General features: G+C 42.3%; 1 protein-coding gene across 1 annotated transcript in view; it reads right to left on the bottom strand.

Moving 5' to 3' along the window:
• Window positions 1-17,167, bottom strand: part of LOC144684295 (uncharacterized) — a 50,586-nt gene that overhangs the window by 18,244 nt on the left and 15,175 nt on the right. Inside the window, exons 3-4 of the mRNA XM_078547922.1 lie at window positions 9,532-9,693; window positions 1,399-1,562 (exon numbers count right to left, since the gene is read on the bottom strand). Of these exons, the coding sequence (XP_078404048.1) occupies window positions 1,399-1,562; window positions 9,532-9,693 (326 nt within the window). The remainder of the gene's footprint in view (window positions 1-1,398; window positions 1,563-9,531; window positions 9,694-17,167) is intronic.

The raw sequence follows: 17,167 nt of genomic DNA, 5'->3' as shown, positions 1-17,167 counted from the left end.
TGGGCCAAAGAGCACAGAGGCGAGCCTTTTAACTGGCCCATCGTGACACTGTGCAGCCCCTGTGGCTGTCTCCACATTGTTTCTGGGGCAGCGGGCCCAACTCTAGTCAGGACCTGCACTCTCTTCAACCCCAAGAACAAAAATCTGAACATTTGGAGAAGCTTCTCTCGGGTTGGGAATTTTCCTGACTCTGCACACCTGACTTGGGAGCGAAAATTCGATCCCTGTACTCCAATCTATGCACCTCTTGAGGAAGATTTGATGCCAGAAGTATATGTAGCCTTGCAAAATTTAGTTTACTAGTTACAAGTCTTTGCTGGTTAACAACTGAATTAAACATCACAGTCAATAAACAGTTTGCATCTGTCCTATATCCTTTTCTCTTTTACACTGTGAACAAACATTTAAAACGGAACTGAAAGCTGCCACAATTTACTTTTGAAGTATACTTCTGCTGGGAAAAAAACCACAACCAATTTTGCATCAGGTCTCAGAATCAGCAATGAGATGAATAAACAGTTAACCCATACTTTATCATGTTGTTGAGGGATAAACGTTGGCCAGAACACAAGAAAAACTCTCTTGTTTTATTTTGAATGGTATTATGGGATTTTAAAACAAATATCTCATCTGGCAATGCAGTACTCTGTCAGTGCTGCAGCAAAGATTCAACCTAGCCAGATAAGGTATACAGGAAATGCATGTTTCCCTAGCTGAGGGGTCAATTACCAGGAGGCATAGATTTAAGGTGATTGGTAGAAGAATTAGAAGGGGCATGAGGGAAAGCTTTTTCACCTAGAGGGTGGCGAGTGTCTGGAATTCACTGCCTAGGTTGGTGGCTGAGGCTGAAATGCTCAACTCATTTATAACGTGCTTGGATCTGCATCTGAAATGCTGTATTGTGCTGGAAAGTGGGATTAAAATGAACAGCTAGTTTCTTTTTTCTCTATTTGGCTGGTACAGACATGAAGGGCTGTATGGCCACTTTATGCGCTGTAACTTTCTATGGTTCTATGGTCCTCAAATCCTGCACTGCGCTTGAATCTATAACCTTCTGACTTGAGAATGCTACCACTGAGTTAAGCTAACACTTATTGGGGAGTTACACAATGTGAAAAAAGGTCTGAAATTCAGATTTAAATGTGCCTTTGGACAGTCCTGAGTCTCATCAACAGATGAACTTGCTTTTATCCTACAGAACACTGGTCACTCCAGTCCAAATGTAATTTACTGCTTTCAAAGCATTTTGAAACATTTTGATTTTCCTTCATTGCAACAGTGAGTACATTTCAAAAGTACTTCATTGGCTGTAAAGTGCTTTGTGACAACTGGTAGTCGGCATGATACAAATGCAAGTATTGAGAAAATATTATTCTGTCCACATTTCCTGTTCCCTACCCAAGTTGGATCTATCCAGCAAGGTGACCTCTGAAGGCTGGCAAAATCATGTAGACGGGTCAAGAATTTCTCATCTCCACCCCTGGATTCAGCTGTTTCAGGCAGTCGCAACGCATTGCTTCCTTTCAGAATTCTGGCAAAAGCATTCACATAAAGGCCATCTTCTGTAGTAGAGCAAAATGATATATTTTTTAAAAGTTTACAGATAAAATTGATTTGTCTAACAGTGCAGTTGTAATTGATTGGTTAATTTACATTAACTAATGCAAACTTGTCATGGACCCTTTCATATCATAAGCTATAACATTATTGTGACAAAGCATCTAAATATTTTTACATATTTGTTCATGGAATATGGGAAATACTGGCAAAGCAGCATTTCTGTGTACTCCTAGTTATCCTGAAGAATCAACTGCAATAAGTGATGGAATCACATGGACGTCAGACTGAGATTGGGTATATTGGCCTGCCTCTGTGCTCTGGCACTATGTTGAATAAAATTTAAAAAGATTGAAACAAACAGACCTCCGGCCCTCAACACCCTCTCACACACTCCCCATGTCACATCCATGCCAACCTATGTTGCCTCATGCCCCCCACCAACCATGGCCTCTCATACCCCTATACCCCCACATCCCCATGACATTTATAGCCCTTATGCCAACTTAGTTCCAACTCATGCTAATCCATGACTCACACCCACCTTTTGCCCTTACCCACTCCATGCCAACTCACCTAGTATCCTTTGACAGTTCTTTAACAGCTTGACAGTTCTTTGACCGTCAGATAGTTCTTTGACAGCCAGTTCTTTTGACAAATTAGACAGTTTATTACAAAAGGTTTGTGCTGAAGGCAGAAGTAATGAGTCCACTACCATCTTTAGAGATTTTAAAGATGAAATTAAAACATTTATTAACAAAAGAAAAGAAAATTTAAAACACACAAGACTACAGTTACATTTCTCACCAGATTTCTACTAAACCAAACTCCCAACTACACACCCCTTTCAGGCAACATTCCAAATAGATTTTTAACCTATAACCATGCAGCAATATTACCACAAGCACCCACTATTGCTGTAAGGGGAGTATTTCACAGTTTTTCTCTCCCTCTCACTCAACAATGGAAACCAAAAGCTTTTAACAAAACTTTGCTTTCTGGAACAGCAAATTCCTCCAGGGTGGCTAGAGATTTTTTCCCCCACAGGTTTGTTTCCAGGTCTGACACAGTCACTCCCCACACAGCTTTCCATCTTTCTTTAAATATATGTCTCCCTTTTGATCTATAAATCCCATTGTTTCAACCTTTCTTTGGAAGTTACTTTTCCAAGAATATAAAAATCTTTCATGTTGTCATTATGGCCAGCACTTTCAGGAAAAATAAACTTAATAACTTTGCCTTATTTATCCCGCCAGTTGTAAACATCTTATCATGTCCCTTTGAAAATCAAACAACCTCTCAACTTATCTAAAAATGCAAATTCCATTCACACTGTATCTGCTGAGACTTCATCCTAGCTTACCCATCTCCATTTCAAATGCCTGTTCTAGATCCAATCCCTTTTGATGATTCAAACCTTGCAGTCTGACTGTTCGCAGTTTAATTAAACTAGGCACACACACACAAACATACACACACAACACAGTCCCCTCAAGCCTGCTTTAAAATATTCCACAGTAATATTAGGAAAAAAATTGATCTTTTATTTACAATAGTTCATGCACTTTTTATGCACAATCATGTTTGCCTTTAACAATCCCAAAGGGTGCCTTACCTCTCCCAAAGGTATCCCGGGATCATATCCATAGGAGTACCTTACCTCTCCAAATGGGTACCCTGGCTATCCAAACAAACCCACCAAGTTCAGACCAGCTCTTACCTGGTTTAATCTGCATACTCCAGGTTTCACACTCCTGGCCTACCAAAATCCCACTTCAGTGGAAGCAGCTGGTGATTTAAGTGGACAGCTGCCTCCGTAGGCTGCGCAGGCGCAAACCCAGGCCCCATCTCCAGTCCTGCTCCCGCGAAAATAGGAAGTGCCATGTTTGGGGTGAGGACTTAGGATTTCTGGGCTTGTCCACCATTTTTGCAAAATGGAGAGGCTCTCCGTCTTGGCAAAAATCTGGGCCTTTGTAATTACTTAAAATAGTGCACAATTATAAGACTGAAAAGTTGTGAAATATTAGCATGTAGGACAAAAAGATATCTGATTTTTTTCAAATAAATACCCCATTTGGCTTGTTTTATAGATTTCTAGATATTTTCCTACATCAGTGTCACTGACCAATCAACAAACAAACCTTCCATCCCCTACAATCTGAAGTGTACCTTTTTCTGCCTAACATCGAAGTAAATGTTATTACGACTAAGGCATTGTAACAAAGGACTCAGTCTGTACTCCAGCTATTGGGATACATCAATGAAGCCGCCTGAATGTAGATTGCAAAGCAAGTTGTAAATCAACAGTGTAGAAGGCAACTAAACAATGTATTATATGACACAGAAAATCACTTCACTATACCAGTTTCATAAAATATTAAAGATACTACTAATTCTCCTATCTGAACAGGGATCTTAAAAAAGAGGCTACTAAACACGCTGCAGTTTTAAAATTGGTCTAGCTTCTCTGCTGGCTGGTACAATCCTAAACAGAACAAATGCAGAACCTTTCTGCAGTCTGGAAAACTGGAAACTGACTTTCAGGTAAAAAGGCTACCCACAGAAATACAAACAAACCTCTAGTTATAACAATCCTGGCATCTTGCACACCCCGAATTTCCTTTGCTCCATCATTAGTGGCCCTGTTGTCAGCTGCCTTTGCTCTAATCTTTGGAATTCTCTCCCTAAACCTCTCCACTCCCTCTATCTCTCCCTCCTCCTAAGTTACTCCTTAAAACCTACATCTCTGAGCAAGCTTTTGGTCACCAGTCCTAATATCTTTTTAAGTGGCTTGTTATCAAACTGTTTGGCAAGTCTGTGCCTTGAGACATTTTACCACATTGAAAGATCTATACAAGTGGTTGTTGCTATAGTAAGCGGGGTGTGGTAGCACTTCTCACAGGCGAGCTCGCTGCTCTCTTTGGAGTGGTTCATGCTATATTGGTCCTCATCTTCCCCTAGCTCTCACCTGTGACTTCAAGTAGCTGTTAGCATGTGACAGCGGCCATACCCCGGTAAACTGCGTCGAAGAGCAGGCCAAACCAGGTGAGGGTATCCATCGGGTCTTCTACCCTCAGTGACTTAGGGATTTGTCTACCCTGGCATGCAAAGACTGATTCCAGTGGATTAAGCGGATCAGACAATTTTATCTAAAGGTCTTGAAGTCGAGTTAGCACTGTATTGTGGAATGCGTAAAGCTTGAAATGACACAGAAGATGTCCTGGTCACCCACTGCATCCAGATCTATCTCCAGCTGTCTAGACTTGTCTTGCCACTGGACCAAGATAGGTCGGGATGAGACAGTGAGGCTGATGATGCACAACTCTTCCTCACTATAATCCAATTCATGCCAGGTTCATCATCTTTCTTTCATCTGAACATACTGCAAGAATATAAAGATGCCTCCATTGTCCACTGTACAAGAGCAGAAAGGAGCTCAACAATCTTGCAACTATTAGAGAGGTGTGTCACTTCTCTCCATTGCCAGGAAAATCTTCACCAAAATCCTGCTGAACCACTTGGTGCAACACCTCAACTAGGATCATCTGCCACAGAGTTAGTGCAGTTTCAGAAAAGGTTGAGGAACCACTGATATAGTGTTTGCAGTTAGACAGCTTCAGGAGAAATGCCAAGAAGAGAGCATGGACCTCCACACCACATCACAGAATCGTTATGGTGCAGGAGGCCATTTGGCCCATCGTGTCTGCACGGGCTCTCCAAACGAGCAACTCACCTAGTTCCATTCCTCCACCTTCTCCCTGTAACTCTGCACATTATTCCTTTTCAGATAACAGTCTAATCCCTTTTGAATGCTTCAACTGAACCTGCCTCCACCACACTCTCAGGCAGTGCATTCCAAACCTTAACAACTTGCTACGTAAGAAAGTTTCTCCTCATGTCACTTTTGCCTCTTTCACTAATTACTTTAAATCTGTGCCCTCTTGTTCATGAGTGGGAACGGTTTCTCCCTATCTACTCTGCCTAGAACCCTCATAATTTTGAATACCTCCATCAAATCTCCTCTCAGCCTTCTTTCCTCTAAGGAAAACAGTCCTAAGTTCTCCAATCTATTTTCATAACTGAAGCTCCTCATCCCGGGAACCATCCTTGTGAATCTTTGCTGCATCCTCTCTAATGCCTTCCCATCTTCCTAAAGTGCAGCTTCCAGAACTGGACACAATATTATAGCTGAGGCCGAACAAGTAACTTATACAAATTCAACATAACCTCTTTGCTCTTGTACTCTATAACCCTATTAACAAAGTCCAGGATAACGTATGCTTTATTAACTGTTCTCTCAACCTGTCCTTCTACCTTCAATGATTTATGCATATATACACTCAGGTCCCTCTGCTCCTGCACTCCCTTTAGAATTGTACTCTTTATTTTATATTGTCTCTTCATGTTCTTCCTACCAAAATGAATCACTTCACATTTCTCTACATTGAACTACATCTGCCACCTGTCTGCCCATTCCACCAACTTGTCCATGTCCCTTTTATGTTCGACACTATCCTCCTCACGGTTCACAATGCTTCCAAATTTTGTATCATCTGCAAACTTTGAAATTGTGCCTTGAACACCAAGGTCTAGATCATTAATATATATCAGGAAAAGCAAGTATCCCAACATCAACCCCTGGGAACTCTACTATAAACCTTCCTCAAGTATGAAAAAATCCATTAACCACTCTCTGTTGCCTGTTGCTCAGCCAATTCCATATCCATGTTGCTCCTGTCCCTTTTATTCCATGAGCTACAACCTTGTTCACAAGTCTGTTGTGTGGCACTGTATCAAACGCCTTTTGGAAGTCCATGTACGCCACATCAACAGCATTGCCCTCATCACCCTCTCTGTTACCACTTCAAAACCTCAGCAAGTTAGTTAAACACGATTTTCCCTTAAGAAATCCATGCTGGTTTTCCTTAATTAACCTGCATTTGTCCATGTAATAATTTTGTCCTGAATTATTGTTTCTAGAAGTTTCCCCACCACCGAAGTTAAACTGACTGGCCTGTAGTTGCTGGGCTTATCTTTAAACCCTTTTTTGAGCAAGGCTGCAACATTTGCACTTCTCCAGTCCTCTGGGACCACCCCTGACCCCTGAGTCTAACGAAGGCTGAAAAATTATGGCCAGTGGCTCTGCAATTTCCACTGTCACTGCCCTCAGTATCCTTGGATGCATCTCATCCGGTCCCAGTGCTTTATCAGCTTTAAGTGCAAATAACCTATCTAATCTCTTCGCCTTTTCAATTTTAAACCTATCTAGTGTCTGAATTACCTCAACTTTTATCATGACCTGGATAGCATCTTCTTCCATCATAAAGACAAATGAAAAGTATTAATTTAGTACTTCAGCAATGCTGTCTGCTCCCATGAGTAAATCCCATTTTTGGTCCCTAATCGGCCCCACTCCTCCTTTTACCACCGTTTTACTATTTATATGCCTGTAGAAGACTTTGGGTTTCCCATTTATGCTAGCTGCCAGTCTCTTTTCATACTTCCCCTTTGCTTTTCTAATTTGTTTCTTCACCTCTCCTCTGAAACTTCTATATTCAACTTGGTTTTCAATTGTATTTTCTCCCTGATACCTACCATAAGCACAGTTTTTCTTCTTTATCTTAATTTCTATCTCCTTTGTCATCCAGGGAGCTCTGGATTTGTTTGCCCTACCTTTCTCTTTCAAGGGAGTATATCTTGACTGTGCCCAAATCATCTCTTCTTTGAAGGTGGCCCATTGATCAGCTACTATTTATCCTGCCAACCTTTGATTCTAATTTATTCGGCCCAGATCTGTTCTTACCATAGTGAAGTTGGCTTTCCCCCAGTTTATGTTTCCTACTCTGGACTGTTCCTTGTCCTTTTCCATTTTCAGCCTAAAATGTATGATACAATGATCATTGTCCCCTAAATGTTTGCCTAATGATGCCTGATCTACTTGGCCCACTTCATTTCCTAGAGCCAGGTCTAGCAGTCCCTCTTTCCTTGTTGGACTGGGAACATACTGCTGAAGAAAATTTTCCTGAACCCACTCTAGGAACTCTTGCCTCTCTCTGTCCTTTACACTACTACCATCTCAGTCTATATTTGGATGACTGAAGTCCCCCATTATAAGTACTGAATAATTTTTGCACTTCTCTATAACTTCTTTGCATATTTGTTCCTCTATATCCTCCCCACTAATTGGTAGCCTATTGGCTACACTGAGCAACGTAATTGCACCTTTTTTGTTCCTGAGCTTGAGCCAAATAGATTATGTCCTTGATCCTTCTGGGACATCCTCTTTCACATAGTCAGCCATGAGAGCTTTTGAAAGGTAATGGAGAAATTCGGCTGCCCTGAGAAACTCATCATGATGGTTCAACAGTTCCATGCAGGCATGATCGTATGTGTCCTGGATGATGGTGAGTCTTCTGATCACTTCCCCCCTTCCCAGTCACTGATGGAGTTAAACAGGGCTGCTGCTACCACTAGCCCTCTTCATCCTGCTTTTCTCTCCCATGCTCTCTGATCCCTTCCGTGATGGTGACCCTGGCATCGTAATCAGATATTGTGTGGACAGGAAGCAGATCCATCTGAGATGGCTCCAGGCAAAGATCAAGGTCTCCAAGGACATACCTCATGATTTCCTGTTTGCTGATGACTATGCAATAGCTGTTGGTTCAGAGCTGGACATGCAATGTAGCATGGACTTGTTCTCCATGCATGTGACAACTTCGCCCTTAAGATCAGCACAAGGAAAACTGGAGTAATGTACCAGTCCACTCCAGGAGAGCGCTATCTTGAACCCAGTGTTTCAGAGCATGACCAGAACCTGTCAGCAGTGGATAAGTTCACTTACCTCAGCAGCACACAGTCAAGTTATTATATTTGCAATGAGACATGCAAAAATTGCCAAAGCAAGTGGAGCCTTCAAACATTAGTCTGGGAATGAAGTCTGCCTACCAAACTGAAAGTCTATAGAGCAATAGTCTTGCCGTTACTATTCTGTGCATGCGAGACTTAGACTATGTACCAGTACCATGCCACGAAGCTCAACCACTTTCACTTGAGCTGCCTTTGGAAGTTTCTGAAGATAAGATGGCAGGATAAAATGTCAGACACTGAGATGCTCACCTGAGCTGGTATGTCAAGCAGGCACACCATATTGAGACAGTCACAACTGAATTGGGCTGGTCATGTAGCCAAAATGCCTTACACTCGCTTATCAAAGCGAATCTTCTATGGAGGGCTTGAATCTGGGCTGCACTCTCATGGTGGTCAAAGGAAGTGCTACAAGGACACTATGAACGTTTCAGTTAGGAATCTTGATATTGACTTCAAGTCCTGGAAGAAGCTCGCCCAGGATCACTGCACTGCCGCAACCAAATAAAAAATGGTGCAGCCTCCTTTGAAAGCAAGCGCATATCAGAGGCGTAGAAAAAGTGCAAGCAGAAGAAATCCCAAGCCAACAACCCATCTAAAACTCAATTGTCCACAGTATCTGTTCTATTTGCAGCAGAACCTTTCAAGCACAATCAGCCATCACCTGTGTACCTACCAGAACCCAACCAAATACCGCAGTTGATGAACATGGTCATCTTCGGCTCAAAGGACGAACAAGAATAATTGAAACAAAAGGCTACATTACACTTAGGAGTTATGAAACCAAAGCTATTCTTTGATAATGTTATATGATGCTTGCCACACAATGTGAAATTCATCATTTAACCCAATTAGCATCTTACACCTGCTATTGTGCTTTGTCTAACACTTCATATCTTGTGAAATCAACCACAGTCAGCCCACCTGAATTCTGAGCTCTTGCTTTTTTATCTGAGAAATATTATGTGTGACTTTGAATTTTAATCCCTCTGTGCTGTTTTCAACAAAAGTGTAAGATAAAAAAACTCAACCACAGGCAAGAATCCTCTTTTTTGTCAAATCTGTATTACATTTGTGATGTGGGAGTGAAGCACAGAATACTGCACAGACCTTTCAACCCATAGACTTGGGAAATTCGGAGACGGATTCCAGCTCGCTGGTGATATCGAACCATACGGACTACACAAAGATGTGCTGGTGGCTGCTGAGGTAAGAGGTGTTTCCTGCCATCTAGTCTTTCTTTGTACCAGGCCATCCACTGTTTAGGAGGAACTATAAAGGCAGCAAAGATTTTATTGGAGAATAGACACTGCATTCCAAACATACTTATTGTATAAACATTCAGGTTAAGTTTACAATGTAGCTAGGTCTCCATGGTAAAGATCTGGCAAGACATTTAGCTATTTTAATATATAACAGATTGCAACAACACAGTCAGCTACATGAATGCAGAAGAGTCCAGAGACAGATAGGGTGTGGCAAGCCATGGAGTGAATTGTAAGCATAAGTACTAATGAGGTACTACAAATGTATTGGAAATAAAATAGTAACATCTAAATGAGAAAAATAAGCTAATGTTTCAGGTGTGAACAGATACCACAACGAATTTAAAATCCTGGTCCTTTCTGACAATTCCCTCCATGGACCCACCACACCTAATCTCGACAACATGCTCCAGCCCAGCCACGATCTTTGTTCCTCTGGCTTTGGGCTCCTATATGCCTGATTCTCTGTTCCTCCATCTTTGATCAAGCTCTCAGCCATCTCAGCTCAACTCTTGATGGAGTGGATTTCTTGAAATGTGTACAGAACTTTTTAGGTCAATATGTAGAGGGTCCAACAAGGGACGGCGCAGTGCTGGACCTAATTCTGGGGAATGAAGCCGGACAGGTGGCAGAGGTGGTGGGGTTACATTTTTGTGATAGCGACCACAACATGGTACAATTTAAAACAAAAACAGAATTACCTGGAAAAATTCAGCAGGTCTGGCAGCATCGGTGGAGAAGAAAAGAGTCGACGTTTCAGGTCCACACGACCCTTCAACAGAACTGAAGTATAGTTAGGAGAGGGGTGAAATATAAGCTGGTTTAAGGTGGGGGGCGGGGGGAGAGAAGTTGAGGGTGGGGTGGTTGTAGGGACAAGCAAGCAGTGATAGGAGCAGATAATCAAAAGATGTCACAGACAAAGGAACAAAGACAAAGTGTAAAAGGTGGTGATATTATCTAAGAAAAGTGCTAATTAAGAATGGATAGCAGGACACTCAAGGTACAGCTCTAGTGGGGGTGGGGTGGAAAGATTGACAAGGTATTAGTTGTAGATTTAAAAATAATGGAAATAGGTGGGAAAAGAAAAATCTATATAAATTATTGAAAACAAAAAAAAACAAAAGGGAGGGGGAGGAAACGGGGTGGGGATGGGGGGAGGGGGAGTTTAAGATCTAAAGTTGTTGAATTCAATATTCAGCCCGGAAGGCTGTAAAGTGCCTAGTCGGAAGATGAGGTGCTGTTCCTCCAGTTTGCATTGGGCTTCACTGGAACAATGCAGCAAGCCAAGGACAGACATGTGGGCAAGAGAGCAGGGTGGAGTGTTAAAATGGCAAGCGACAGGGAGGTTTGGGTCTTTCTTGCGGACAGACCGCAGGTGTTCTGCAAAGCGGTCACCCAGTTTGCGTTTGGTCTCTCCAATGTAGAGGAGACCGCATTCATTGCTCCCACTAGAGCTGTACCTTGAGTGTCCTGCCATCCATTCTTAATTAGCACTTTTCTTAGATAATATCACCATCTTCAACACCTCTTTGATCCTTTTGTCTGTGACATCTTTTGATTATCTGCTCCTATCACTGCTTGCTTGTCCCTACAACCACCCCACCCCCAACTTCTCTCCCCCCGCCCCCCCACCTTAAACCAGCTTATATTTCACCCCTCTCCTAACTATACTTCAGTTCTGTTGAAGGGTCGTGTGGTCCCGAAACGTCGACTCTTTTCTTCTCCACCGATGCTGCCAGACCTGCTGAGTTTTTCCAGGTAATTCTGTTTTTGTTTTGGATTTCCAGCATCCGCAGTAGTTTTTTGTTTTTATCTATGGTACAATTTAAGCTTGTTATGGACAAAGAAATTGACAAGTTGCAAAAAAATGTTTTGGATTGGGGGAGAGCGGATTTTAGTAAAATAAGGCAGGATCTGGCCAAGGTAGACTGGGAACAGCTACTTGTGGGGAAATCTACAGAAGAGCAGTGGGGGGCATTCAAAAAGGAAATGGGGAGGGTACAGGCTCAACATGTTACCTCTAGGGTGATAGGAAGGAGTAACAAGCCCAGAGAACCATGGATGACCAGAGATATTCAGGATACGATGAGAAGGAAAAGAGAGGCTTTTAGCAGGTACAAGGGGAGCAGATCAGTGGAGGCATTAGTGGAGTACAGAAAGTGCAGGGTGGATCTTAAGAAAGCAATTAGGAGAGCAAAGAGGGGATATGAGAAAGCTCTGGCTGGTAAAAGTAGGGAAAATCCAAAGATATTCTATAAGTATATCAATGGGAAGAGGATAACCAGGGAAAGAGTAGGGCCCATTAGGGACCAAGGGGGCAATCTATGGGTGGAGCCAGAGGACATTGGTAGAGTATTGAACGAATACTTCACATCCGTCTTCACCCAAGAGAATGAGGATGAAGGTATGGAACTTGGGGAGAGAGACTGCGAGGTTCTTAAGCAAATTGATACAGGGAGTGACAAGGTATTGGAGGTGTTGGCAGGCTTAAAAGTGGACAAATCTCCAGGTCCGGATGATTTGTGTCCCAGACTGCTAAGGGAGGCAAGGGAGGAGATCGCAGGGGCTCTGACCCAAACTATTAATTCCTCTCTGGCCACGGGGGAGGTGCCAGAGGACTGGAGAACAGCTAATGTGGTTCCGCTATTTAAGAAGGGTTGTAGAGATAAGCCAGGGAACTACAGACCAGTGAGTCTCACGTCAGTGGTAGGGAAACTATTGGAGAAAATTCTGAAGGAGAGAATCTATCTCCACTTGGAGAGGCAAGGTTTGATCAGGGATAGTCAGCATGGCTTTGTCAGAGGGAGGTCATGCCTAACAAATTTGATTGAATTTTTTGAGGAGGTGACCAGGTGTGTAGATGAGGGTAGTGTAGTTGATGTGGTTCATATGGATTTCAGCAAAACCTTTGACAAGGTCCCACATGGGAGACTTATAAAGAAGGCAAATGCACATGGGATACAGGGTAATTTGATAAGGTGAATTCAAAATTCGCTTAGTTGTAGGAGACAGAGGGTGATGACAGAAGGCTGCTTTAGCGATTGGAAGCCCGTGTCCAGTGGTGTACCACAGGGATCTGTGCTGGGTCCCCTGTTATTTGTCATTTATATAAACGACATAGATGACTATGTGGGGGGTAGGATTAGTAAATTTGCGGATGACACAAAGATTGGCCGGGTGGTTAACGGTGGGGTTGAGTGTCTTGGGCTACAGGAAGATATAGACAGGTCAAATGGGCAGATAAATGGCAGATGGAATTTAGCCCTGAAAAGTGTGAGGTGATACACTTTTGGAAGGAGCAATTTGACAAGGAAGTATTTAATGAACGGCATGACACTAGGAAGTTCTGAGGAACAAAGGGGCCTTAGTGTGTGTGTCCATAGATCTCTGAAGGCGGAGGGGCATGTTAGTGGGGTGGTAAAAAAGGCATATGGGACACTTGCCTTTATCAATCAAGGCATAGATTACAAAAGTAGGGAGGTCATGTTGGCGTTGTATAGAACCTTGGTGAGGCCACAGTTGGAGTACTGTGTGCAGTTCTGGTTGCCACGTTATAGGAAGGATGTTTTTGCACTAGAGGAGGTGCAGAGGAGATTCACCAGGATGTTGGCTGGGATGAAACATTTAAGTTATGAAGAGAGGCTGGATAGACTTGGGTTGTTTTCGTTGGAGCAGAGAAGACTGAGGGTCGACCTGATTGAGGTGTACAAGATTATGAGGAGCATGGACAGGGTGGATAGGGAGCAGCTGCTATCCTTTGTTGAAGGGCCAGTCACGAGGGGCATAAGTTCAAGGTGAGGGGCAGGAGGTTTAGGGGGGACGTGAGGAAATACTTTTTTACCCAGAGGGTGGTGACGGTCTGGAATGCACTGCCTGGGAGGGTGGTGGAAGCGGGTTGCCTCACATCCTTTAAAAAGTACCTGGATGAGCACTTGGCATGTCATAACATTCAAGGCTATGGGCCAAGTGCTGGTAAATGGGATTAGGTAGCTAGATCCGGTGTTTCTCACGTGTCGGTGCAGACTCGATGGGCTGAAGGGCCTCTTCTGCACTGTGTGATTTGTGAACTCCCTGGAAATTCCTTCATTTTGCTACTTCACCCTACAACCTCACCCCCCCCCCCACCCAACGCAACATTCAAAAACTATATTTTCGATCATGCATACAGGTCCTACTGCTCTGTGTCTGCACTGAGTTACTCCTATAAGAAGCACCTTGGAGCATTCATTATATCCAAAGATACTAAGTAAATGCAAGTTGTTACTTCACTGTGACAGTAAAACAAAATTTGTGACCAGCAGAATCAGTACAATGATAAGGCTATGGCTACATTTAAACCTTGATACCTTAATCTTTGAGATATCTATACGTTAAATATAAGTAGCTGAAAATCTTTAACATATAGCTCAGTGGTGACTCTTTATTCCACAAGGATCTTTAAATCCTTGACATCTCTCTAATCAATGGTTAGTACAAGCAACACAAGAAACACTGTAGCAGTTCAAATCTTTTATTAAAACTTATCTCCCAGGATTCTGTCCTGTGATGACTTAAAAGGTTTATTTTTGAGGACTGAACTGACATATATCCTTTCATCTCTGCCCTCCTTGTTCAAAGTAAACCTAAGCTGGATAAAAGTCTCTTCTACCTGCTGATTGTAACGTATGAAATGTTTCAACATTCTCAATTCAAGTGTTATATAAGTCTTATGGGGCATGAGCCTGCAACAGAGAAACTGTCCTAACCACAGAGAAAAAAATTAGCATCCTCAAAGAGATCACAATATAGAGCAGGGAAGTGGAAGCAGATTCAATAGAACTTACAAAAACAAATTGAATAGATACTTGAAATAGAAACAAACTGCGTGGCTTTGGAGAAAGAGCAGGGGAGTGGAACCAATTAGCTCTTTCAAACAGCTAACAGACATGATGGGCCAAATGGTCTCCTTCTGTGTTAATGCTATGAAAATGGCTACGATGAAATTATTGTTTTAATCTCCAACATTAACTCTGCTCACCTCCATCACATAGTACAGATAAGGGAAATTATTCAGCCCATCAAATTCATACTTCCAAAGAAATTTATGACCCTCCACCCAAACAAAGCATCAAACTTTCTCTTGGATAACTCTAGAGCTTTTGCCTCTACTATTCTGTTAGGTTATTGCAGGCATTGATCGTTTTATGTGTGACAAAGTGTTTCCTGGACTTGCCACTTACCAATTGTATCTAAGTAATTCCCCACACCCACCCCCTGCCAAATCCTGCAGAGTCATTGGTTAACTGGAAATGTTGCTGAAGATTAACATTATATTCCATTTAGCACTTTATGTATGTAATCTTTGAGGTCTCATTTCATGTGATCTGTCAGAGCTGATGAGTTCAGTTTTTCTAACTTCCTCCTAACTCAATCTGCAAAGAGGATTTACAAGAACGATACCAGGAACGGGTGGATGAAGGATGAACAGGCTGGGTCCTTCTTCTCTAGAAAAAAGAACCCGGAAGGGTGATATGATAGAGATCTTCAAAATTATGAAAGGTTTTGCTGGAGTGGATACAGAGGATTATTTCTACTTGTGGGGAGGAACATAACTAAAGGCCATCTAAGGTGGTAAGAAATCCAATAGGGAATTCAGAAGAAATTTCTTTACCCAAAGAGTGATGAGAATGTGGAAGTCTCTGCTAGAAGGATTGGTTGAAACAAATAGCATAGATGCATTTAAGGGGAAGCCAAGCAAGCATTTGAGGGAGAAGGAAATAGAGGGTTACAGCGATAGCTGAGGAAAGGTGGGAGGATGCTTAAGGAGCATAAACACCAGCAGAGATTGGTTGGGTCAAATGGCCTGTTTCTGTGCGCTATATCTTATGTAATCCTATTAATTCTGACACTGGGTTGAGAGCCAAAATTTCAAAAGAAATAGAGGTGTACTTCACAACAGTGCAGGAAACTGTAAACAGTCAATTCCACTGATTGTGATATCACTTGTTGCGCCCAGATTTGCGAAGTTTTCCTTTTTGCACTCATTTTTACTGAAATTATTCACAAGAAGAATTTCACCCTGCAGTTTTCCAAGCAATATGCTTTTAATCTGAAATATGTTTAATCATGAAATTTATAACCACATTCTTGTCAATCTGAAATGAATTAGAGCAGGAGCATAAGAATGACTTGCATTTCCATAGCACCTTTCACGATCTCAAGATATCCCAAAGCGCTTTACAGTGAATGAAATATTTTGAAATGCAGTCACTGTTGTAAAGTAGGAAATGCAATAGCTAATTTAGATACAGCAGAAACCCACAAATAGCAATGTGATAATGACCAGAAACTGTTATCATTGATGTTGGCAGAAGGATAACTATTGGCCAATACACCAGTGAGAACTCTCCTGCTCTTCTTCAGAATAGTGCCATGGAATCTTTTACATCCACCTGAGAGGTCAGATGGGACCTCCATTTGACGTTATCCAAAAGACAGCACCTGAGACAATACAGCATCGGCTTCACACTGAACTGAAGTGTTAGCCTAAATTTTTGTGCTTAAGTCTCTGAAATGGGACTTGAACCCACACCTTCTGACTGAGGTGGTCAGACATACTAAACTCAAGCATGGGGTTGAAAGTCATGTGCCTCTTTGAAAGCAATAGCTGGCAAGCCGCCATGCACATTTAGAACTGCAGCCTCTATTCACAATGACAAAATAAAATCAACGTTTAGTGTCCATACTTGTATTGTTGGAAGTTGAGAGCCAATTAATGATAAGTGGTTAGGTAAAGAATGAAAATGAGACAAATTTTTATTTTTCAAGAAGCCTAAATGTCAGGCAAAGTACTGGACATGACCAAAGTTGAAAGGATTAGAAGAGATGATAAGAGAGATAGCAAGCCATAGTAGTTAGGTGATAACAACCTTGGCCTTTAAAATCTTATAAATGGCAGAATGGTTTGAATGAATGTCCCTCAAAATGAGTGGTGCTCGACGTGCCTGAGCACAGATTTTCTCCATGAAGTTTACCCTACCTAAAAATCTCTCTCACCCTTTTTTTATGCCGCTCTTTAAAATCTACTTCTTTTAAGCAAGATTTTGGCCACCTGTCCTAAAATTTCTACGGGCAGAATTTTAGGTCCCGCGAGTGGGAGCATGCCTGGCCCGATCGGGCATAAAATAACGCACGATGACGTTGGGCAAACATCCTGACGTCATCGCGCACTCGTGCAATATTTCGCTCGGTAGGCGCGCATGGGTGTCGGAGCCACACCCACCATTAATTAATAGGCCACTTAAGGCCATTAACTGTCCAATTGACGGAGCTCTTTCGTTGCCTATGCAATTTCACGCTCATCGTGCGGGCAAAACAGGCAGGCACCAGCTGACATTTTCAAAAATGTCATCCATTGGCAGGATAAAAAGACTCAGCAGCATTGCCAGTATGAGTAGTGAGGAGTTTGGTAGATAGTTTGCTGTTGGTGACTTATTGGTACT

The sequence above is a fragment of the Cetorhinus maximus genome, chromosome 9, assembly GCF_964194155.1.
Source record: "Cetorhinus maximus chromosome 9, sCetMax3.hap1.1, whole genome shotgun sequence".
NCBI classification, from domain to species: Eukaryota; Metazoa; Chordata; class Chondrichthyes; order Lamniformes; family Cetorhinidae; genus Cetorhinus; species Cetorhinus maximus.
This window is presented reverse-complemented; position numbering and strand designations above follow the sequence as displayed.